Source organism: Balaenoptera musculus, chromosome 11, assembly GCF_009873245.2.
Source record: "Balaenoptera musculus isolate JJ_BM4_2016_0621 chromosome 11, mBalMus1.pri.v3, whole genome shotgun sequence".
NCBI lineage: Eukaryota > Metazoa > Chordata > Mammalia > Artiodactyla > Balaenopteridae > Balaenoptera > Balaenoptera musculus.
Genome location: NC_045795.1, coordinates 82,717,351 through 82,743,602, shown reverse-complemented (window position 1 = coordinate 82,743,602; position 26,252 = coordinate 82,717,351). Strand labels below are relative to the sequence as shown.

At 41.7% G+C, this 26,252-nt stretch overlaps 1 protein-coding gene across 1 annotated transcript; it reads right to left on the bottom strand.

Moving 5' to 3' along the window:
- Nucleotides 1–1,304: 1,304 nt before the first annotated feature.
- On the bottom strand, nt 1,305–24,754 carry ARL6IP5 (ADP ribosylation factor like GTPase 6 interacting protein 5). Its single transcript, XM_036868405.1, has 3 exons — nt 24,124–24,754; nt 5,263–5,480; nt 1,305–3,298 (listed from the first exon to the last, which is right to left on the bottom strand). Exons 1-3 carry the CDS (start codon nt 24,297–24,299, stop codon nt 3,126–3,128), a joined length of 567 nt encoding a protein of 188 aa, XP_036724300.1. The 5' UTR covers nt 24,300–24,754; the 3' UTR covers nt 1,305–3,125.
- Nucleotides 24,755–26,252: the final 1,498 nt, after the last annotated feature.

Below are 26,252 nucleotides of genomic sequence, written 5' to 3'. Positions count from 1 at the left end.
CCTTTGTTTTGTTTTTTAATTTTATTGAAGTATAGTTGATTTACAATGTTGTATATATACTATTCTTTTTTTTTTAAAGCATTATTCATTTTAATTAATTTATTTATTTATTTTTGGCTGTGTTGGGTCTTCGTTTCTGTGCGAGGGCTTTCTCTAGTTGTGGCGAGCGGGGGCCACTCTTCATCGCGGTGCGCGGGCCTCTCACTGTCGTGGCCTCTATTGTTGCGGAGCACAGGCTCCAGATGCGCAGGCTCAGTAGTTGTGGCTCACGGGCCCAGCCGCTCCACGGCATGTGGGATCTTCCCAGACCAGGGCTCAAACCCGTGTCCCCTGCATTAGCAGGCAGACTCTCAACCACTGCGCCACCAGGGAAGCCCTATATATACTATTCTTGATAAAACATCCTCATGCTTTTGCTTTCATTGACCCTTCTATGGAGTATCCTGAGAGACTCCACAAAAATCTTCCAGACAACTCCATCCCCAGTGTCCTTTCCTTTTCCAAGTTCCTAGAGCCCATAATTATCCATTCAAGTCTCTAGGTGCATAGAATATGAAATTTTGTATTGAAGTGGCATGAACCTTAGAAATCAGGAAATCACACTTTGTTGCTTTTTCTGTCTTCCTCACCTGAGCAAATAATTGGCACCTGCCTTCTTTCTCTTTTTATATAATCATAGGTGGTACATCACAGGCAAAACAGGCTAGGAGAGAATGGACTTAATGGGGACAAACAATACATTATTTCGAAGGACAAGCCATGGGAAAGAAATATGGTGTTTCCATTTTTTAAAGATAATTTAGTGGGTAGAAAAGTATCCAAATTTAAATAGTTATAGTTTTCAATCAAGTAATTAATTTTAGAATACCCCAAGGCTGAGAGTTTTGTTTTCTCTTACTTTACCATTTCTATAAAGCATCCTTGCATACAAAGCCAGATGGTTTAAAAAACACCGCGATAAATAAAACTTTTAAAGTGCCTAGCATATTCTGCGTTTAAGAGGCTAAACTCTGATGGGACAAAGCACTCTGAACATGTTTAAGCTTAATGTGTGTCAGTGGTTGAAGTTCTGGAAGCTCTTATGTGTTTGCTTATACAGCAACAGTATTAATAAATAAGCCAGGAATTTCAAAAAGCGTGAATAGTCCTGAAAGAGGACGTTACTCTTAGATGTGCAAAAAGAAAAGATCCAAATTCAAATTTACTGCCTCATTACACAGGTTTTGTCAAGAAACAGGTGAAGCCATTCATATTATGCTTTTTATCTGTTCACCCACTCCCACCCTAAAAATCTTAACTGAAAATTTTAACTTGTTTTTAAAGTGAAATAATTTATAGCATTTCCATGCTAGAGTTTTCTATTCTGACCACCAACCATTAGTAATTGTAATGAGTATATTTTTTTCATTCACGTCGTCACTTTCTCCAAATTTACTGCATTTAGTCTACAGATTTCACCATGTAGAAAATGGGTCTAAAATACGTATAAGCCCATGCCAGGTTTAAAAAAGGGTTCCATTAGTATTCGGTTTTATTCTGGCTGGAAATTAATAAAGCATTAAAGTTTTATTAACAGTATTTGAAACACAAGCTGTTTTTTGCTGCAGAGAGAATATTTGCATGTTTATAGGGCTGTCACTGAGTTTCTCAGACATTTAACACAGATGTACAGTAAATAAAGTCTCATCCCCCCCAAAAAAATCTTTGATAAATTTTATTCATATTTGGCTATGGGTACAAATTCTAGGCCATGTATGTGAAGTCATGGTGATATCACTTTGCTAGAGAGAAAGACTGCAGGTTGGCTAAGAAGTTAAAATGCAAGAAAAAAGCAGGAGCGGCACATGCATTGCTTCTTATTCTAGGACATACAGGGTCTCTTCAGTAAGTACTGCTCCAAACGTCTTCCTAATTCCATGCTAGGGAAAGCTAAATATTTTCTATTCATCTATGAAATCACTCAGTTGGCAAGGAAAACATGTATCATCTATTTCTAAATACATGGGAAGTGAAAGGAAGAAAGTAATAGAAAATATAAACTCATGCTATCTTAATTCTAATGTCTAGCTATAAAAACATATAATTGTACCAAGTGCTACCTAATATTTTTATGAACTGCAGAAGCTGATGATCACTCCCATTTTTAAAAGTCTTTTTGCTTGGTCATCTAAAGATGCTTTTCAGATTTCAAAAGATCAGCTATTATTGTCCTCTTTCTGCCCCTAAGGAATTAGTAAAATGCACGTTCATTTCCTTCTTTCTAAATGTTCCAGTTAAAAACTAAACAGTGAAGAAAAAAGGGAAACATTATCTTGGACACCTTTTTGTCATTATAACAACAAAAACTGTGCAATAGAAACTCAAGTTTTATTCTGATTTTTTTGTTTGTTTTTTAACAAGACTGTCAAGAATAATACAGGTTACAGAGCTGTAACCTCCTTAAAGAAGATGATATTTAGTTTGCAACAAATGCCTTCTAGTGAGAACATATTACTAGCACTTCAAAAATTTACAAAAAGTTGACAAAATATTCTCCTAAACAGCTAGCTTTATATTTATAAACAAAATAGAAACAACTGGTTTATCCACTGCACATCAAACAGGAGGCAAAGTGATCGAGATCATCTTTGATTTTAAAGAATAATAAAAACTACTTTATACCCCACGTATTATAATGCTAAGGAAGGAATATTTTTGAAGGATGCTGAGGGGAATTAAAACAGGCTAATGCATGATATCATCTCCTTTCGTAGTCTTTTCATTTACTCATATTGCCTTGATCCTTTACAATTACTTTTTTCCTACAAGATAAGCATATTGTTGCCGTACAATCCATAATTCTTTTCTTTTATTCCCCTTAAGAAATAAGTGCGACCCATTTCCTATCAGCTTTCATAAACACACTTGAAACTTCAGACATAATAGGAGGGTGGTTTCTTTCAGTTTGAGGCCTTTTCTCTGCAACAGCAGAGATGAGAACAGGGTGACCTCTCCGTGCGTGCTGCCATGGATAGCTGGATGGTTTGTGCACCTCGTATTTCAAAAACACAAACGGAAAGTAGGTCTGGACAAGGACAAACTGCAACTCGATTTCTGCTGCAACCCTATCAGCAGGTCAGCTCTATTTACTCCTTCACTTTACTGATATAGTCAGTGAACTTGCTGATGTTTTCTTCCTGCTGTTCTAGGGCATCCAGGACAATGCCCATGGGCGTCCTCTTCAGACCGATTCCCTCCATTTTATTCTCCAGTTTGTTCTTGAGGTTCCGGAGTCTCAGCGATGCGTGGATAAACATCACTGCAGGGAAGTGAAACGTGGTTAGCATCAAAGCAACGGTTCTCTGTTTCCCTTCACACTTGTAGCAAAAACCCCCTCTGTTAGCTACAGTCCGGTCTGGTTCTCTCATTGATCCAAGTCCCCACATGGATCCTTGGACTTTATATAAAGTATTCTTTGTGCAGGAAAATGTTGTGTTCAGCAGGAAGGACCATAATCTGGCTGCCACTCTCATCCCTTCACACATTGATATCATTACCTTTCAGATGCTACTTAAATGCCCTGAAATTCAAAGTGAATCCATGCGATTCCAACTTCACTAAAAAGCAACTGAACACTAAGCTTTCCAGAAAAGAGCTCATGCTCAGTTCAGGGATTACCTGTATTTTGTCCCCGCAGGAGGCATGCAGGTGAAGTCCTCTTAGAAAATGCCTCCTATGGGGCAGTTTTCCACAGTGTTGGATATAGATGTCTAGATAAAAAGCTAAGGGTTTTATGGGCCTTATGCAACCTGGTGTTCCCCAGATTTGCCTGAATATTAAGAATTACCTGAGTTTGTTTATAAAGATTCTCTGGCCTCTCTCCTGGACCTTCTGAACCAGAATCTTAAAGGGATGGTCCTGGGAGTCTGTATTTTAAACAGACACACTTGGTGATCTGCACCAGCAGTTTTCAAACTTCTGTGTACATACAAATCACCTGGAGAGACGGTTAAGTAGGCAAATTCCCAGTCTTCATCACCTAAAATTCAGACTGTTCAGACTGAGGTAGGATGCCAGAATGTAACGTTTCAGTAATCATTGTGGATGCTTCTGACAGGCGATTTTGGACCTTCATTTTGAGACGCACTGATGTGTGTTCTCTCTGGAGGCTCCTAATCTAGAGTGGCCCTTAGAAACATTTGAGAAGCTTTCTAAAAAAAAAATACAGGTTCTTTGGGCACCACTGTGGACCCAAAGAATCAAAATCTCCAAGGGATGTAGCTGGCAAATTTATATTTTTAAAAATCATCCAGGATGACTCTCAAAATCGTCAAAGTTTGGGAATCACTGATCTTGTCTAATTTCCTTCTGTTATAGATGAGTGAACTACAGCCCATAGAGGGTAACTGGTCCAGATCACATGGCTGGTTTCCAGCAGGTCTAGGAATAGAAACCTGGACCCTTGACTCTTGACTTCTCATACATTTCATTACCCTGGCTTGTGTTTTACAAGCTGTGCATTTAAGCAGAATCACTGAACTACTAAGCCTGTAGCACATAAAGAAAACCTGAAGAGTATTTCAAAAAGTCTGAATTTACTGATTCAATTATTTTATCCAATAAGGTATGAGATTCACATATAAATATTCTGGGCTTAATCTAACAAACCCCAAACAAGCAATTGATTTTATTTAATGGTATAGCGGCACACGTGAAATGCTATTAAAGGTTAAAGGGATATTCCTGTCACTTAATACACTATAATTTTAATCAGATTTCTATTGATGAGACTGGAATTTTATCTGTTCTCTATTTCAGGCTTCAAGTGCTTGGGAATCTCGGTAAACAATGCATATAGACTTTAGAAAATGTCTATTTCTCTTCACCAGAATTGGAGTACTTGGTATCTATATTCTGGGCCAACTTACAAAACTTTCAACACTAATTATGATCTTCTGAGTAAGTAGAGAGTAAACATTCATTTCTCTGTCACCACAGGATGCCTGGCACTGAACGACTGAGAACAGACTCTAATATCAGATAAATCTGGATTCCAATGCAGGCTATACCACTTTCCTGCTGTATGATTTGCGATCCGTATTTGTTTTGTGTACCGTATTTGTGCAATTAATGGACTATTAGGCCTTGATCTGCTGTTTCAGAAAATTCTGATAATTTTGTAGACCTGCCAACACACCTCCGAAACAGGTTAGGTTATTCCCACTGAACGATCGCGCCTACATTCTTTACGATATAAGGAAAGGAAGACCCAGGTTCACTTACACAGCAAAGGAAAAGTAATGCCAAACACAAAGACCATGACTCCCCCAAACATGGATATGAGGAAGTAGCTGGCTAGCATGACCACCATGACAAACGTTGTGGGGTACCGCTTCTTCATCCGGCGGAGGATGTCTTTATTATGGGCTGCCCACACAAAGCCCGTGAACACCAGCACCACCACGATGCCTCCAAGAATCATGTTGAAGGGACTCAGGAACCTGGGATATGAAAAAAGAGGGAGCCCAGGTCAGGAGGAAGAAGATGAGGAAGGGGAGGAAGAGTAACAACAAAGTACTTACTAAGCCTTTTATGTAAGTTGTCTCAAGTAATCATATCTTGATGAGGTAGATGCTATCAATTTACTTCTCAAAGGAAGAAACTTAGGCACAGAGGTTAGAAAATGGTAGAGCAAAGATTCACACGGAGGCAGTGTGACTCCCACCAAACAGCCCGTCTCGATAGAGGCCCAGCATTTTAAAAGACTAGAGCCCCTCTTTTGGATGGGCTGTCTTTAGCTTTTATACATCCTGGGCTCTAGTACACGTTGATTGTATTTTCTGAGCTCCAAGGGCTTATTTAAATCCTCCTAGAAGCTGCCATGCTAGATGAATGTGGAGTACAGGTCACACAGTGGTCTCCATGAGCCCGATCCAGTCTGCAGTCACACTTGTGTTTGGACTGTGCAATAATTTTTAAAACTTTTACTTGAATCCCAATGTGTTTTTTAAAAAAAAAATCCATAAATCTTGGGATTTCTTGCTTCTCCTGGAAACAAGAAAATCTCACAAAACTGGGCCCAGTTTCCCACGTCAGCCACTGGCTGGAGTGCCTTCTCATTTAGATAGAATAAATGCTCTCCATTTAGCGTCAGCCCTCCCCCTCGCCCCCCAATATCTATGGCATCTCTGACACAGAGGCCCCCAGTGAGCTGCCATTAATATTGTTTTTCTAACAGCTGCCCTGCACTGCTCTCTTACATAAGCTGCCTGGCCCATGGAGGCATTTGGGTTTATGACTCCTGGCATAGAGAGGTCATTATAATTCTTTAAAAGGCCCAGAGTATCATTAGGAGATGGGTTATCAACTGAGATTTCCAAGCATAGAACCTCCAGTTTCACTGTTACATGAAGCAAAGGTTACTCCACTGTTGATAATGGGGGAAACACATTATAAAGAGGAAATTTAGATCAAGTATTTCATAAGTGAGAATGACGGGGCATTGTAGCCCCACTCAGCCCAACCCTCCCACCCCACTCTGTGTACAAAATCCTCAACAAGACATTTGTGGTCAGCAAGTATGATGAATTACTAACTTTTTACCCTTCTAAGAGGCTAATGAGCATTTTGCTTGGGAAGGACAAGGAGGGTCAGTGTGTTATCATCATGCTCTGAATATTAACATCACTGATTTGGAAGACAGGATAATGAAAGGTGATGCCCAGAGCTTACTTTCTCTGAAATAGAACAGATGAAGGAGTCATATTCATATTGGGATGCATATTTAGGACAATTAAGATTCTTTTTTTAAAAATCCCTTTAAATTTTAGCTCTGATTCTGCCTCCTGAAACACAAAAGCTATTTTAAATAGTTTCAAATAGGAGTGAAAGTATTGCATATCTTAATGGGTGAAATCAGGGATATAAGTTATGTCAAACTCCTTTGAAAAAGTTAAAAATTTCTACCAAAATGCATGCAGTTAAACAGTGGTAAAAGCAGTAGCACGTAATTTAAAATTAAACCCTACAATAATAAGCTGCTTATTTCATTCAGAACTCTTGCAAATACTTACACCCTTCAAGGCAAAAATCTCCTCTTTAGAATAGTCTAAGGAAGTGAATAAAAATGCAAAGACTGAATTGTAACAGTATTCACACAAGTGGTATTTATGATTTATAAACTTTAGAAACAACCTATGTGGCCAACAATTTACTAAATGGTGGCATATACAACTGTTTTCAAAAAGTCAAAGTATACTTAATAATGTGGGAAGACAATAATATATTGATTGGGTAAAAGCAACAATTCTCTCTGGTAGGTGGATTTAGCACCTATGTTATATAACTCAGAAGTAGAAATTTTTGCAATTCATAAATTATTTTGTAATCAGAAACAAAATGAACATATAAAAAATGAAATATAAAGATGTAAAATGGGACCTCCCTGGTGGTCCAGTGGTTAAGAATCCGTCTTGCAATGCAGGGGACACGGGTTCGAGCCCTGGTCAGGGAACTAAGATCCCACATGTGGTGGGGCAACTAAGCCCACGTACCGCAACTACTGAGCCCACACACCTCATCGAGAGAGCCTGCACGCTGCAACGAAAAGATCCCGTGTGCCGCAGCTAAGACCCGAGACAGCCAGTAAAAAAAGATAAAAAAAAGATAAAACCTGACCTTTAAAAAAACAAAGAAAAAAAAAAAGACTATGGGATGGTTAATTCAAAAAAAAAAAAAAAAAAAGATGTAAAAGTAACTGCTCCTCAGCCCCACAACTCCAGCTTGGGACAGGCCAACTACAACAGTCCAATCATCTTACCTTGCCTCATCTCTCCAATAACATGAATGCAATTTCAATTCATACGCACAGCCAAGCTCTTCCTTCTCCCTTCCAAACCTTGGTTTCCCACCCATTCTCTAGATCCTCTTGTAACCAATCCACCACCACCCCCACAAGCTTTCCCACCATCCAGCACACGTGCTAGTCTATCTGTCCTCCTCCCTCAGTTTTTTATTATTTAGGTCTCTTCGTCTCTTTGTTCTTTTTTCTTTTCTTTTTCACAGTTTTATCTGTCTTATACCCTGTCTCCAGCTTTGACCCTGGAATTGGTTTGGGAAAGACAAAAATTTCCTTATAGGTCTGAGGAAGGGAAGATTTGGACAGGGCCAAAACAAAATCCTCTTTAGCAAGTGGTAGGGAGACTGGGTAGAGAGGCTCAGAAACTCTCACAGATTAATAAATTTCATTTCTAGCACCAAAAAGATTCTGAGAGAAATGATACCAAAAGACTCCAGTAGTTATACTGGGTAATAGGATCATGGGTAATATATTCCCATTTGCTTATTTCTATTTTCATATTTTTTCAATAGCCATGTATTAGTTGAAAATAAAAAAAATTGATATTTAAAAATAAAAGAAATGGGGGAAAGATGCCTGAAAGAGACAAACCCTTTTACATAGCCTTGATGTTGACAAAATCAACATTAACTCAAAGAAGTAGAGCAGAGAGTTCAAGTTTAGGAAACTCCTTTGCATAAGCTGCAAATAGGAGATGGCTGGTTGGTGGCAAAGTGTCAAAGGTGTCCGGCTCAGTTCTTCCTAGAATATCTGTTAAAATAATAATTCACGAGGTGTAGCATATAATAAAATGCATGCCAAGCTGTTTCTATTTTTCTTGGGACAAGTGAGGTAGATACCTAGGCTGAATGTCTAAATAAAGCCCAGGACAAAGAACAATGAAAAATCCAGGCATGACTCAAGTAATTCCAAATTTGCTTTTCACCTGTTCCTGTTGCTCATGTTCAAGGGAAAAGAACAGAGCAGAGTCCTACAGAAGTGGTTTTAGCTCACCACATGCCCAGCCATGATCTGTAACTAAGCCAAAGTTCCAAGCTGGAAAAAATGAACAAAGTTACTTGGAGTAGAAATGATTTTCTTCCTTACTCTGCTCAAGGGCAATTCCATTCTAAGAAAGGGTAAAACGCACACTACTCCCACTGCCCTGGCACCTTCCTCTACTTGGAGCAAAATAAAACAGACCATCCTCCAGAGATTAATTTCATTTTCCAGTGAGTGCAGGAGTTTGGGAACCAGGTCTCGACTGAGATGAGTAAAGCTGTTTTACTCAACAGTTGGGTTCTTAGTGACGTCAGTCACAATGAAGCCCAAGGACCTTTAGGACAAAACTTCCATAAATGTGCCGCCCCAGCTTTCATGTGGACAATTGGGCTCGGTGGGTGCCATTTCATTTTTTGGTAGTCTGTGAATGAGAGAGAGGGAGGAAGGGAGGAAGGAAGATAGAGGGAAGCAAAGGAGAGAGGGAGAGAGGAGGGAGAGAAAAGAGAGCGAGATCGTGATTTTCTATCTTTGTTGAAAATAGGACCTAGTTTTACAAATCAAAAACAATACGTTTTTCAATTGTGAGTTACAAATATATACCTACATACATATGTATCCTATCCAATTAAAAAGTTGATAGATAAATGTAATAGTTAAAAATTCTGGTGGAATCACTGACAGTTGTATAAAGGTTTAGAATCCCATCACAGAATTCCTGTAGCAGACTCGTCAAAGAGGAATCATCCCAGTCCCATTAAACAGATGCATAAACTGAGGCCCAGGGCAGTGAAGAAACATAGTCAAAGGGATCCAGGGGGAGAAAAACAGTGCCAGTTGATGTAATTGTGACAGCAATTCATAATAACATAGCCCATTCTGTGTTGTTAACCAGCTCCAGAGATTTCCCCCCTCAACCATTTTAGAACCCTATCCTTCCAGTTGGGGTAAGCAACTAAGGATCATTCTGGGAAATCCCTCAGCATTCTCATTTCTCTCTAAAGGAAGGCGGCTATGAGCGGCTGTGGACACAGGTCCTAAACTTGCCAACATGACTCAGCTAGCTATGGCTATAGTTTCAGCACAAGTTGCTAAAAAAAAAAAAAAAAATCTTGGCCAACCACAGAATTTTAGAGCTAGGATGGATCTTGAAAACACACCTCGTTCTACATAGAAGCAAAGTAAGGAATAGATAAGTTAATAAATTTGTCCCAAGGCCACCAATTGCGGTGCTGGTGATAAAATTTTACCCAGAGGGCTTCAGATCGACTCAAGTGCACGTTTGGTAACTCCTGCCATGCTGTGACGCCAACAAGAGCCAAAGAGGTGGTGAAATATTTTCTGAGCAGCAGAAGCAGCTTTGCACTGAGTTCCAATTTTCTAACCCAAAAAAGCTCTTTTGGCAGTTTGGTTCCTGAGGAAGCCTGACTCACCAAGAAAGGGGGGAACAATTTACTCACAGGGCACTTCTCTAAATTGGCGATGTTTCTCTGAGGTTCTTAAACAGCCAGAGGGGTCACTGCCAATATGAATCCACCCATCCATTTTCTTGCTTCTCATCACTCTCAGGATAAAAACAGGATTCTCTCCACATTCTACAAGGCCCCTCACGGTCTGGCCCGTGCCTGCCTCTGCAGCCAGGGTATGTAGTTTTTACCTGGGACAATGGGGCTGAGCTGAGGGCATAAATGGGGCCGGAAATTCAGGTCACAGTTCACCCTCCGAGCCTGCAATTTGCCTTAAGCTGCATCTCCCAGGACGAAGGGACAATTTTAATCATCAGTATGAGGGATGGCTAAGGGGTACAGCATCTCTGCCTGTCAGCTTTCTCATACCTCCGCCTCCTGATTTTGCAGGCCATCTGCTGGCATTCCTATCTGTCTCTAGAACTTACCCTGCCCCCGGCCATCGCAGGCCTGAGCACAAGCCGTTCTTTCTGCCCGGTTCACTCCTATCTTCTTCGAATCTCAGCTTAATCAGCTTTTTCTCAGTCTCTCTGACCACGTCCTAGCACCGTCTGCCTCTTCATCATAGCTCTGAACCCAGTGGCAATTTGATATTTATTTGAATGAATATTGGATAAATGTCTCTGTCTCCCACTAGAGACTAAGCGCTATGAGGGCAGGGACCGTGACATTTTCTCCCCAGCACTTGGCACAGTGGCTGGCACAGAGCAGGAGTTCAGTAAATATTTGTTGCAAGAAAGAAAAAGGGTAAGTAAGAATCTAGCACATTTTCATGTTATTTAAAGTAAGCTCAGCAACTTTCTATGGCCACAAATTCAGTGACAAGAGATTTGTCTTGGACAAATCGCGATTATTCTCACTGTACACTAAGTATTACTGTAGAGATGGTCCCCGTCTTAGTACCTTCACAGAGCTGTGATGAAAGGAACAAAACAAAAACCGAAAGTAGGAAAAACTCCTATGCAAACATAGGAGATAATCAGATGAAATCACAGGGCCCTTGGGCTTGCTGGAAGGAGGAATCTTTGTAAGTTCTGTCACTAGTGCTGGCTGGGGGCCAGGAGGGAGAGTGGGTGGGACAGAGAGAGATTCATCCACCTGCAGACCTGTCTATATAGGCCCTCTTGCTCTTGGATTCCTTAGATAGTCCCAACTGTCTTCTGTGGTTATTTTGGTTTCCCAACACGGCTTCCTTCCTGGCAAGAACTATCTCTGACTATAAAGGATAAATGTAAATGTACAAATCAGTTTTGAGTAGACGTGATCAGTGTCTCCTGGGCCTAATGATCACAGGCAGTTAAGGTGGGTCAGGGATCAGACTCTTTAGTCACAGAAAGGTTAAAGTAACCTAACCTTGAGATTTTCCTAACCAACTGAATCAGCTCAGCTCATAGTATTTATTGCGTACTCGCTGTGTACTGAATACTTATCACACCGTGTGTATTGGTCCCATCAAACTAAACACATCCAAATGATCCACTGTCTTGGCAGCAGGCGGCATGTAAAAAGTATCCATTCTAAGACATATGAACCTCCGTGTTTTCTTTTGTATTTATCAAGCTCATTGCTGGTTTTATTTTTAATAAACAACAGCTTGGACCTGGGTTAGAAGCCATGAGTCTCACCCCTCCCCTAGCCATGGAGCTTCAAATAGTCACTATACAAGGGACTAATTAGACTGCAACAGATCCTTTTTAAACTTTTTTTATGGCAAATTTCTAAAGGTAGAGAGAATGGTATAATGAACCCTCATGTACACTGATCACTGCCTTCAACAATTAGGAACCCATAGTTAATATCACAGTAATGCTTTAGAACTCAAGTGGAAAGATATTTGTTTACAAACTGTTCTTTCTGAATGCTTTTAGTGGAGTTGATTAAATGGTTGTCACATGGCAAGTTCTTACAGCACTGTGGAGAGAAGACAGGGGTTTGGACAAATGCTAATGAGCCTGGTGACACATAAACTCCCTTCCTACAAGCAGTTCCTGTCTATTTACCACCCACTAACCCCAGTTTCTGCATTCCTTTTTGTTTCCTGCAGACGAGGACTTCACTGATGGGATACAAAGCAGACCAGGAGAAGCAGGAGCCAAAGCCCCAGTTTTCCACTTCAGATGGGCTTTCTGTCTTCCAGGTATCTCCATTTCGCGAATGCTCCCTGGGAGAAAACGCCAGGAAATCCTATCTATTTATGGTAAATGCTTGCAGAACGGAGATGCAGCCTACAGGTTTTTTCTTAAGATCACGGGCACAGAAGTGTTCCCTGAAACAAGAAGCCAAGCTCGTTACAAGAGCCAGGGGAGGATGTTATAAGTATTCTGAAGCTGAGTGATTCATTTGTCCGAAAGGAAAATAAAAAATCTCTAATGGGGCTGCTCAATTTGGTATAGGTCCAGTTCATCTTTTAGAATTGCATTTCCTGTACAGAGCTCTCTGCCCCTAGTAAGTTGATTGAGAGCTTTTGCCCTCTTAGAAAGGGGTAAAAAAGAACCCCCAAATCCGCCTATTTACTTGAACATTTCCCCAGAATCATTGTAAATCCTTATATAGGGAAAGGGGATAGAAACTACCAACCCCAGGAAATATTTTAAAAAATAAAGTGTGTATGGGGAGATGTTGAGAAGAACAAGGTTATATACATAGTGTCAGAAGATGATTTAACAAAAGAATTCTTACTTGAGGAAGAATTTTGAGATTAAAATTTCACTGAGTGTTGATAGACCTCTTAAAGTTTTGTACTCAGAAGAAACACATGACCCGCCCCGGAACGACATGTGCCAGCATGCCATGTGCAGTGCCTCAAGTGCAAATAAAAGTGCGTGGAAGGGCAGGAAGAGATTAATTCTGGGAGGATTTGGGATGGCTGGGTGGACTTGTACTCCTGCTGGTATCCTCAGAGCATCAGCAGTACCTGGCAAGTAGCAGGTGCTCAGTAAATATTTGTCCAACTGAGTAGAAGGCATCTGCGCTGCAGGTGAGGATGGTTCCATTTAATAATCCTTTCCCCATCCATATACTCAATGCCTCTCCTATTTTTGACACCGGAGAGTTTTGCGATTTGGCATCATAACGTATAGGGGAGATCAGGTAAGTCAGGTTGAAAATGATGTGTGTTTATATATGTGTATGTTTCTGTGCACTTGTATAAAAATTAATTCTTACGTGTTCAGCATCCTCTTGGTGCCTCTATAAACATGGTGAAGGCAGGAACCACAGCTGTCTCATTCTCCACTGTATCTCCCAGCACGGTGCCTGAGAAATTGGTAAGTGCCTCATATTCTTTGTGGAGTGAACAAATGAAACAACACAAATAGAGTAATATGGTAGAATTGGCTGATGAATCTCAGAAACATTTCCACTAGGTTTCAGCATGTTTATGCAATTGATTTCATCTGCAAAGGTTTTAATACATTCCCATCCATCCGAGGGCTCTCTGATTCTTTTCTTCCTCTACCAGCTAGAAACTTGGTTTTTCTTCCTTTTTGCAGGAAAAGGGGCAAACAATCTGCCCATTTCTTAAAACCAGATGCTGGTGGCTACCAGCCTAGAACATATTATGGGACCACACTCATTTTTTAAAAAAATCATTTTTATTTTTTCGCTGCGTCAGGTCTTAGTTGTTGCACGCAGCATCTTTCCTTGCGGCATGTGGGGTCAGTAGTTGTGGCACGTGGGCTTAGTTGCCCCGTGGCATGTGGGATCTTAGTCTCCCGACCAGGGATCAAACCAGCATCCCCTGCATTGCAAGATGGATTCTTAACCACTGGACCACCAGGGAAGTCCCGGGAGCACACTCATTTTGAAAAGATTAGAGTAATACTCTTTTCAGATAGAAGAAACTCCTTACCATCTCAAGCGACTAAAAGCAAAAAGTGGTAACTCTAGTTTCCACCCAGTGGTAACACCTTCATGGGCCACATGGAGATGAAGTATCAATACTTTAGCTAAGGAGAGACCTTCAAGATGGTGGAGGAGTAAGATGTGGAGATCAGCTTCCTCCCCACAAATACATCAGAAATACATCTACATGTGGAACAACTCCTACAGAACACCTACTGAACATTGGCAGAAGACCTCAGACTTCCTAGAAGGCAAGAAACTCCCCACGTACTTGGGTAGGGCAAAAGAAAAAAAATACAGAGACAAAAGAATAGGGATGGGACCTGCACCTCTGGGAGGGAGCTGTGAAGGAGGAAAAGTTTCCACACACTAGGAGCCCCTTCACTGGCAGAGACGGGGGGTTGCAGGGGGGAAGCTTCGGAGCCATGGAGGAGAGCACAGCAACAGGGGTGCAGAGGGCAAAGCGGAGAGATTCCCACACAGAGGATCGGTGCCGACCAGCACTCACCAGCCCAAGAGGCTTGTCTGCTCACCCGCCGGGGCAGGGTTGGGGGCGCTGGGAGCTGAGGCTCAGGCTTTGGAGGTCAGATCCCAGGGAGAGGACTGGGGTTGGCAGCGTGAACAGAGCCTGAAGGGGGCTAGTGCATCACAGCTGGCCGGGAGGGAGTCCAGGAAAAAGTCTGCACCTGCCTAAGAGGCAAGAGACCATTGTTTCGGGGTGTGCGAGGAGAGGGGATTCAGAGCACCGCTTATAGGAACTCCAGAGACGGGCGTGAGCCGCGGCTATCAGCGCAGACCCCAGAGACGGGCATGAGACGCTAAGGCTGCTGCTGCAGCCACCAAGAAGCCTGTGTGCGAGCACAGGTCACTCTCCACACCACCCCTCCCGGGAGCCTGTGCAGCCCGTCACTGCCAGGGTCTTGTGATCCAGGGACAACTTCCCCGGGAGAACACACGGTGCGCCTCAGGCTGGTGCAATGTCACATCGGCCTCTGCCGCTGCAGGCTCGCCCAGCATTCCATACCCCTCCCTCCCCCCCGGCCTGAGTGAACCAGAGCCCCCGAATCAGCTGCTCCTTTAACTCCATCCTGTCTGGGTGGGAACAGACGCCCTCAGGCGACCTACACGCAGAGGCGTGGCCAGATCCAAAGCTGAACCCCAGGAGCTGTGCGAACAAAGAAGAGAGGGAAATCTCTCCCAGCAGCCTCAGGAGCAGCGGATTAAATCTCCACAATCAACTTGATGTACCCTGCATCTCTGGAATACCTGCACAGACAACGTATCATCCCAAAAGTGAGGTGGTGGACTTTGGGAGCAACTGTAGACTTGGGGCTAGCTTTCTGCATCTAATTTGTTTCTGGTTTTATGTTTCTCTTAGTTTAGTATTTAGAGTTTATTATCACTGGTAGATTTGTTTATTGATTTAGTTGCTCTCTTCCTTTTTTTTTTAATATTTATAGATATTTGGGTTTTTTTTCCTTTTTCTCTTTTTGTGAGTGTGTATATGTATGCTTCTTTGTGTGATTTTTGTCTGTATAGCTTTGTTTTTACCATTTGTCCTAGGGTTCTGTCTGTTTTTGTTTTTGTTTTTGTTTTTTGTATAGTTTTTAGCGCTTGTTATCATTGGTGGATTTGTTTTTTGGTTTGGTTGCTCTCGTCTTTCTTTTTTCTTTATTTAATTACTTTTCAATTTTAATAATTTTTAAATTTTTTTATTTTATTAACTTTATTTTATTTTTTTCTTTCTTTCTTTTTTTCTCCCTTTTCTTCTGAGCCGTGTGGCTGACAGGGTCTTGGTGCTCCGGCCGGGTGTCAGGCCTGTGCCTCTGAGGTGGGAGAGCCGAGTTCAGGACATTGGTCCACCAGAGACCTCCCGGCTCCACATAATATCAAACAGCGAAAGCTCTCCCAGAGATCTCCATCTCAATGCTAAGATCCAGCTCCACTCAATGACCAGCAAGCTACAGTGCTGGACACCCTATGCCAAACAACTAGCAAGACAGAAACACAACCCCACCCATTAGCAGAGAGGCTGCCTAAAATCATAATAAGGTCACAGACACCCAAAAACACACCACTGGATGTGGTCCTGCCCACCAGAAAGACAAGATCCAGCCTCATCCACCAGAACACAGGCACCAGTGCCCTCCCCCAGGAAGCCTACACAACTCCCTGAACCAACATTACCCAGTGGAGGCAGACACCAAAAACAACGGGAGCTACGAACACGCAGGCTGTGAAAAGGAGACCCCAAACACAGTAAGTTAAGCAAAATGAGAAGACAGAGAAACACACAGCAGATGTAGGAGCAAGGTAAAAACCCACCAGACCAAATAAATGAAGAGGAAATAGGCAGTCTACCTGAAAAAGAATTCAGAGTAATGATAGTAAAGATGATCCAAAATCTTGGAAATAGAATGGAGAAAATACAAGAAACGTTTAACAAGGACCTAGAAGAACTAAAGAGCAAACAAACAATGATGAACAACACAATAAATGAAATTAAAAATTCTCTGGAAGGAATCAATAGCAGAATAACTGAGGCAGAAGAATGGATAAATGACCTGGAAGATAAAATAGTGGAAGTAACTACCACAGAGCAGAATAAAGAAAAAAGAATGAAAAGAATTAACAGTCTCAGAGACCTCTGGGACAACATTAAACGCACCAACATTCAAATTATAGGGGTCCCAGAAGAAGGAGAGAAAAAGAAAGGGATTGAGAAAATATTTAAAGAGATTATAGTTGAAAACTTTCCTAATATGGGAAAGGAAATAGTTAATCAAGTCCAGGAAGCACAGAGAGTCCCATACAGGATAAATCTAAGGAGAAACATGCCAAGACACATATTAATCAAACTATCAAAAATTAAATACAAAGAAAAAATATTAAAAGCAGCAAGGGAAAAACAACAAATATCATACAAGGGAATCCCCATAAGGTTAACAGTTGATCTTTCAGCAGAAACTCTGCAAGCCAGAAGGGAGTGGAAGGACATATTTAAAATGATGAAAGGGAAAAACCTACAACCAAGGTTACTCTACCCAGCAAGGATCTCATTCAGATCTGACGGAGAAATTAAAACCTTTATAGACAAGCAAAAGCTAAGAGAATTCAGCACCACAAAACCAGCTTTACAACAAATGCTAAAGGAGCTCCTCTAGGCAGGAAAAACAAGGGAAGGAAAAGACCTACAATAACAAACCCAAATCAAATAAGAAAATGGTAATAGGAACATACATATCGATAACTACCTTAAATATAAATGGATTAAATGCTCCAACCAAAAGACATAGACTGGCTGAATGGATACAAAAACAAGACCCATACATATGCTGTCTACAAGAGACCCACTTCAGACCTAGGGACACATACACACTGAAAGTGAGGGGATGGAAAAAGATATTCCACGCAAATGGAAATCAAAAGAAAGCTGGAGTAGCAATTCTCATATCAGACAAAATAGACTTTAAAATAAAGACTATTACAAGAGACAAAGAAGGACACTACATAATGATCACAGGATCAATCCAAGAAGAAGATATAACAGCTGTAAATATTTATGCACCCATCATAGGAGCACCTTGATATATAAGGCAAATGCTAACAGCCATAAAAGGGGAAATCGACAGTAACACAATCATAGTAGGGGACTTTAACACCCCACTTTCATCAATGGACAGATCATCCAAAATGAAAATAAATAAGGAAACACAAGCTTTAAATGATACATTAAACAAGATGGACTTAATTGATATTTATAGGACATTCCATCCAGAAACAACAGAATACACTTTCTTCTCAAGTGTTCATGGAACATTCTCCAGGATAGATCATATCTTGGGTCACAAATCAAGGCTTGGTAAATTTAAGAGAATTGAAATCATATCAAGTATCTTTTCTGACCACGGCGCTATGAGACTAGATATCAATTACAGGAAAAAATCTGTAAAAAATACAAACACATGGAGGCTAAACAATACAGTACTAAATAACCAGAGATCACTGAAGAAATCAAAGAGGAAATCCAAAAATATCTAGAAACAAATGACAATGAAAACACAACAACCCAAAACCTATGGGAGCTCCAGAGACGAGCTCCAAGGTTGTTCACTCTCACCAGTATTATTCAAGATAGTTTTGGGAGTTTTAGGCACGTCAATCAGAGAAGAAAAAGAAATAAAAGGAATCCAAATTGGAAAAGAAGCAGTAAAGCTGTCACTGTTTGCAGATGACATGATACTATACATAGAGTCTCCTAAAGATGCTACCAGAAAACTACTAGAGCTAATCAATGAATTTGGTAAAGTAGCAGGATACAAAATGAATGCACAAAAATCTCTTGCATTCCTATACACTAAAGATGAAAAATCTGAAAGAGAAATCAAGGAAACACTCCCATTTACCATTGCAACAAAAAGAATAAAATACCTAGGAATAAACCTACCTAAGGAGACAAAAGACCTGTATGCAGAAAACTATAAGACACTGATGAAAGGAATTAAAGATGATACAAACAGATGGAGAGATATACCATGTTCTTGGATTGGAAGAATCAACATTGTGAAAATGACTATACTACCCAAAGCAATCTACAGATTCAAGGCCATCCCTTTCAAACTACCAATGGCATTTTTCACAGAATTAGAACAAGAAATTTCACAATTTGTATGGAAACACAAAAGACCCCAAATAGCCAAAGCAATCTTGAGAAAGAAAAGCTGGAGGAATCAGGCTCCCAGACTTCAGACTATATTACTATACTACTTCAGACTATACTGACTACAGGAATCAAGACAGTATGTTACTGGCACAAAAACAGAAATGTAGATCAGTGGAACACGATAGAAAGCCCAGAGATAAACCCACGCACATATGGTCACCTTATTTTTGATAAAAGAGGCAAGAATATACAATGGAGAAAAGACAGCCTTTTCAATAAGTGGTGCCGGGAAAACTGGACAGTTACATGTAAAAGAATGAAATTAGAACACTCCCAAACACCATACACAAAAATAAACTCAAAATGGATCACAGACCTAAATGTAAGGCCAGCCACTGTGAAACTCTTAGAGAAAAACCTAGGCAGAACGCTCTATGACATAAATCACAGCAAGATCCTTTTTGACCCACTTCCTAGAGAAATGGAAATACAAACAAAAATAAACAAATGGGACTTAATGAAACTTAAAAGCTTTTGCACAGCAAAGGAAACCATAAACAAGACAAAAAGACAACCCTCAGGATGGGAGAAAATATTTGCAAATGAAGCAACTGACAAAGGATTAATCTCCAAAATATACAAGCAGCTCACGCAGCTCAATATAAAAAAAACAAACCTCCCAATCCAAAAATGGGCAGAAGACCTAAATAGACATTTCTCCAAAGAAGATATACAGATGGCCAACAAACACATGAAAGGATGCTCAACATCACTAATCATTAGAGAAACGCAAATCAAAACTACAATGAGGTACCACCTCACACCAGTCAGAATGGCCATCATCAAAAAATCTACAAACAGTAAATGACATTTTCGATGGTCACAACTGAAGGGGAGGGCACTTTTTTTTTTTCCAAATTATGTTTTACTAATAGAACAAGTAAAAACTGATTTATCAATCTTCACATAGTAGAGAGCAGAGATGGTGCTAAACATCCTACAATACACAGGACAGCCCCCTACGACAAAGAATTCTACGATCCACAATGTCAGCAGCGCCCAGGTGGAGAAACACTACAGAAGGGTATTTCACCAAATTTGCAAGGGCAATATGAATCAGCAAAGAGTCTGAATTCTGAACTGTTTAAAATTGAATTTTTACACCGTAGTAATCCTAACCAATACGTAGTAAGCACTGTTAGCAATGACCCAGTTAGAATCACTCCAGGAGCATGTTGCTGTATGCGCTTCAGAATAATTTATTCCGTTAAGTACGTTAAAAGTTGCCCCCGTGATCACGTTGAAACCTTATGTTCATTTATTTATTCTTTGCATTCGCCAGCTAAGCATCTGCTGTATTGTAGGCCTTGGGGATACAGGGAATAAAAATAATGCTAACCACCACAACAAGAAAAAGAAAAAAATAATCACAAACAAAACCCACAGGGACCTCCCTGGTGGTCCAGTGGTAAGACTCTGCGCTCCCAATGCAGCGGGCCCGGCTTCCATCCCTGGTCAGGGAACTAGATCCCGCATGCATGCCGCAACTAAGAAGTCTGCGTACTGCAACGAAGATCCCGCGTGCTGCAACTAAGAGCTGGTGCAGCCAAATTGATTAACTAATTAATTAATTTAAAAACCCACAGTCTCTGGCCTCAAGGACTCAATAGTGCAGAGTGAAGACAAGTGAAGAGACAAATTAAAAGCCTGTGGGGTAAATACCAGAAAAGATATGGGCACAGGTGTGGGGAGTGAGGGGCAAAGTCCTGTAGGAGAAGCAGGAGGAGATGAGTAAATTGGGGACTGGTGTTTGGGTGGATGGAGCTGCTGGGATACAGATGCTATCTGTGTTTCTCCTTAAGTCAATGATAACACCAACAATGATAAAAATAATAATGAAAACTCCAAAATAAATTTCGTGAAGCAAAAAGTAGGAGCCGGACACTGTTCTAAGAAACTTGCCTATATTAACTCAGATAATCCTCAGAAAAGCCCTACAATGCAGGTACTATCATTAGTCTCATTTTACAGATGAGGAACCTGAGGCAAAAGGTGGTTCAAGTGGCCTACCCAAGGTCACTAGTGACTGCTAGTTGAGATTCAAAATTTACTTAACCAGGCTCTGGTGCTGAAATTCTTAACCACTACTTTCTACTCTGTGAAGAGCCAGAAGATATGGCAACTGTCCCCCACAAGGACTATTAGCTAAGAGACTTAGACTTAATCTAAGAGGCAGAATAGATCTCCTGAGTGGAAGTCATATGCCTGGGAAACCATGCTTTTAGGATGAAGACCAAACTTCTAACCATGGATTACTAGGCCCTGCCTGATCAGGCCCTCACGAACAGATCTATCTCTATCCTAATCCCTCTTAATCTCCATCTTGGTCTGGGCAGCCCTTCCGGGTGTTTTGGAGCTAGATAATATCCACTTGGTCCTCCTCCTCCCTTCCTGCAATCTTCATGAGCAGGCTTTCTCTATCCTTACCCAAGCCAGTTTTCAACTCAGAAGTCTTCAGACTTGAGGCTAGAGCCCTCCAACAATGACCTGGCGGTCCCTTCTGTCCAGCAGGGGACAGCACCATTGAAGAAGACACTTCCAACACAGTCCTTTCCCCGGGAAACACCCAGGCCACATTTTCACACACACTCTACCAAGATATCATGAGAAACCATCAGATGCCAGTAGAGAATCCAGTCAAACAGCCTCCAGCACTGTTCTGACCCTCCCATCTACTGAATCACCAAAAGAGGAGAGTTCTCTTTAGAATGAGAAACGTTCCGGGCATCAACTAAGCCTCCCTGACCCTGAAGACATTTGGTTTCTTCCAGCTTTAAGATACTACAGTTCCAAACCTCATGACTCATAGGAAGATGGCATAGTAGTTAAGAGTCTGGGGTTGTGACTTTGAGCAGGTCATTTAAACTTTCAGAGCCTCAGGTCTAATAATAACAATAATAATAATGCAATAATAATATGTCATCTCATTGGGTTGTATGAGGGAATTTGCTAAATTACTTAGCAAAGTACCTGGCACACAGAGCACTCAATATACGTTAACTTTTATTATTATTAAATTATAAAGGAAGAAAAGTGCAATCTGGAAAGAACTACAGGCTGTGCATTTGTAGATGTATAGGAAACAGTTGAAGATGTCACACCAGGTTTTACTGGGGTACAAAGGGAATCCCACACTCGGCACACAATTTTCAAAACAACCTACTAGCCTGTATCTTTTGTAAGTTTTTAAAGATAAGATTAATTAAAAAATGAAATGGCGGGTGGGATAGGGAGGGTGGGAGGGAGACGCAAGAGGGAGGGCATATGGGGATATATGTACACGTATAGCTGATTCACTTTGTTATACAGCAGAAACTAACACAGCATTGTAAAGCAATTATACTCCAATAAAGACATTTGAAAATATGAAATGGCTACTTTTCACTTTCACTTTCAAAAATTTGACTGCCAATCCCCATCTCCTATTTGAAAAGGGAAATAGGAAGGGCCAACACCCCAAACTGCCTGAGTTAGTAGGCTAAGACACCACAATGAAGGAGCTATATTTAGTCAGGGGGCCCACCCCTAGCATTCATAGTGAAAAATGAATTCCATCAAGGTAGCAAGGCTGCTGGAGCTTGTGGCTGATCTGGGCAGTACATCTTTTTGAAAAGCAAGTTTTTTTGTTTGTTTTTGTTTTTTTTCCTGTACATTTGATTGGTCTGTGTCAAATCTTGCCCTATATCTAGCTTTGGGGGAGTGTACCTCAACAAAAAAAAAAAAAGACCCCATAGCTAGACGACCAGGTAAGATGCCTTTATAAAGAAAGAGAAAAGAAAAAGAAAGCAAAACAACAGAGGCAATCCTATTTACCAGTGATTTTGTTTTAAAGAAATTTTTTTATTGTTCGGAGAAATAAGCCTTAAGCATAAAGCTAGGGGTAGGTTCAGAAGGCAGCTGCTCCAGGCCTGTCCGACTCCAACTAATTTTAACTTGGCTGCCGTATAATTCAGAGTCGGTTCAGAGCCCACGCTGTCCACACACCAAGCCATTCTGAGTTGGAAATTCCTTAAGCAACACATCACGAGGATCTGTGTAATTGTCTATTCAGTCTCACAAATGAGAGTCCACTTCTGCATGGGGGCAAATATTCTGAACCACACCCAGAAACTGTGAACTCTCCCTCTCCCCCCTGTGCTGGGTATTTGGTCCTACATCTTCTCAACAACTGTCACGGTCCCTTTGGTCAGGATTCATGTGTGATTGATCTTGGTGTGCCCAAGCTTGGCACAGAGAAGTGACTCAATAAATATGCCAAAGAACAGCAAACCAACTACAGAAACCACCCTATTTGCCCTTTCCCACACCTTCCAAGTTTAGATTTTTCCTTTCTCCCAGGCCAGCTTGCTTTTTCCCTCTGTGTTTGCTTTCAAATAGAAATGCCAGACACTTCTTTAATGGCAAGTGGGTTTCTTTATAAAGTCTGAGGGTGCTTTTTTCTTTAAAGACGCATGGGATCAGCAAGATCTAGAATATCACCACCCCATCTTGCAAAAGTGAGTGAAGCATTTCTTAAAGGGTGAACTACAAGAAAAAGTGGTTTCTAGAAGAACAGGTGTTGTGTGAAATCGCATATAACAGAGGACACAATTTTAAGACCGGGTGTGAAGATAAAGTGACCATGCCTGGCAACTCCTGGAAGAAAAAAGAGCAAAAGGACACCGTTTCTAAAGTCATGGCAGATTTCACCCCACACTGGGAGATGCGCCACCAGCCTACACCCACCCTTTTTCTCCCAAGCTCAGCTTTCCCGTACAATGTGGCAGGCATTAGGCAGAGAAACCTATAAAGAGAGTCGTCTCTCTGATGCCCCTTCTACACTAACACCCCAGAAGGCAGAGTCCGGATCCACACCCTGGCGCCCCAAGCCTTCCAGGGCGGCGTCCGCCCCAGCCAGCCCCAGCATAAGGTTACACCACTTTCCTCTTTCTTCTTATTTTTAAGAGACTGGGGCGCTACAAATATCACCCCCAGCAAAAGCGTAATTGGGGCACAGCGGGAAGAAGTCATTTTTTTCTTGCCTGAGGTTGGCAACATTTCCTCACCCCAGGACTCCCCATCACTCTTCAGCCCGAGGCGCGGAAAAAAAAAAAAAAAAAAAAGGACCCCCAGATTGCTGCGGCCTCGCCCTGCGAACAAGTTTCCACTGGTTTGGCCGCTTGCAGTTATCAGGACAGGAGCTGGTCTTGGAGAGCGTTTACGCATCCCGGGATCTTGCACCAAGAGCCCACTCGGTGCTGACCCCGATCAGTGCCCGGGAGGGGGACCCCACTTACCCCACAACGGAAATCATCATGGCAGCCACCACCAGGTAGTTGGTCTGATAATAGAGCAGGTTGCTCACCACGCGGTTGTTCCATTTGGAAATGTCCCTGAAGTCCGGCCGGGCGAAGCGGTCAGAGCCTGGAAGAAATCGTCCAGGCGCGGAGCGGAGCGATATATTCACGTCCATGTTCTCGCTTCCCAGCTTTCTTGTTCTTTGCTTCTGGAATCTGGCGGCGGCGGCGGCGGCAACCGATCAGCTGAGCTGGGTTAAAGATGACAGCGGCTCTGGCTCGGTCGGCTCTGCGGTTGGCGGGCAGAGAAACCAAGGAAATTGGGAGCGGGCGGGCGTTTCTTCTCTTCTTTACTTCTTGATTGGTTCTAAGTGGTTGGTTACAGGAAAACTGGGGCCCCGCAACAGAGCAAGGAGCAGAGTGCAAAACAGAGGTGAAATGACAGAAAGAAATCGGCGGAAATCCCCTGTCTGAAGAGAAGTGGCAATGCCTTCCCGGGCAGTCCGAATACGGCCTGCTTTAAAATACCCCTTTTGAGGGTCTAGTCTACGAATGTCGTCTGGACTTTAAGGACAATTTTTGCAGTTGTTCAGAAGCCAATCTAAGTGAAATGGAGTGGGAGGCAACTATAGTGTTTCTGGAGGATGAGCTGGTTTTGAAAATTAAGTAGTTACTAACCTTTGCACATCCGAATGCAATTCACATGTTTTCTCTGTTTCACCATGAGTCACTATGAGTGAAATCAGACGGGCAAAATGGGAAAGAAGGATGTGTAGAACGGAAGGGCTGGTTTGTTCTTTCACTTTTCTTCTTTGTTCCCTATCTCTGTTCTCTGGGGGCAAAATTATACAACTACTGTTCCGGTCTGATGAAGTGGGCACTCTGGTCACTTCAGCCCTGAGCTGAGCATGTTGTTTACGTTTGAAACTAAACAGTGATCTGCAGTGAACTAATTGTTCTGCACCCAGTATTTTCTGGACAGAAACGTGGATTCGACTCCAAAAAAAACTTGCTTAGTTTTTTTTTTTTTTTTTTGGCTGCATTCCGTCTTCGTTGCTGCGCACCGGCTTTCTCCAGTTGCAGCAATCTGGGGCTACTCTTGGTTGCGGTGCGCGGGCTTCTTATTGCAGTGGCTTCTCTCGTTGCGGAGCACGGGCTCTAGTCGCGCGGGCTTCAGTAGTTGTAGCCCGCGGGCTCAGTAGTTGTGGCTAGCTGGCTCTAGAGCGCAGGCTCAGTAGTTGTGGCGCAGGGGCTTAGTTACTCTGCGGCATGTGGGATCCTCCCAGACCAGGGATTGAACCCGTGTCCCCTGCAATGGCAGGCGGATTCTTAACCACTGCGCCACCAGGGAAGTCCCGCTTTCTTAGTTTTATCCTAATATCTGTGAACATCTCTAAGGGAGCACAGTATTTTAATATCTACCTGATAGCTTTGTATCCCAGCCCAAAGAACTGCCAAGAGATGTATTAGCTGTAAATTTCCTTCTAGGGGCTCTGAAGAGTCATCTTTTTTTCAGTTAAGGGTCTGGTTGATAAAGTAAACCTCCTTTTATCAAGATGCATAAGAATAAAGTATTCTGGTTAATTGTGTGGTAGGTAGATTTCTAAGATGCTAGCATGTAAGATAACGAAGTCTTTAAACCTTCAAGTGGTGCTGTTTTTAAAAACTGAATTCACTTTCCGCAGACCACCAATTTTCAAAAGATTGGAAAGCCATAAATATGCGTAATGCAAAGTCTAGAAGACATAATTTGATTTCCCTTGATGATTCAGAAGACAGTTAAGAAAATTTCAATGACTCTAAGAAATTACTCCTGCCACTGGTGTTTAGGAAAGTTTGGTGATTGAATCCAATTGCTAAGATATAGCCTAGATCAGCGGTCCCCAACCCTTTTGGCACCAAGGGCCGGTTTTGTGGAAGACAATTTTTCCACGACGGAGTGGGGGGATGGTTTCGGGATGATTCAAGCACATTACATTTATTGTGCACTTTATTTCTATTATTATTACATTGTAATATGTAATGAAATAATTATACAACTCACCGTAATGCTGACAGGAGGCGGAGCTCAGACGATAATGCGAGCGATGGGGAGCGGCTATAAATACAGATGAAGCTTTGCTCGCTCA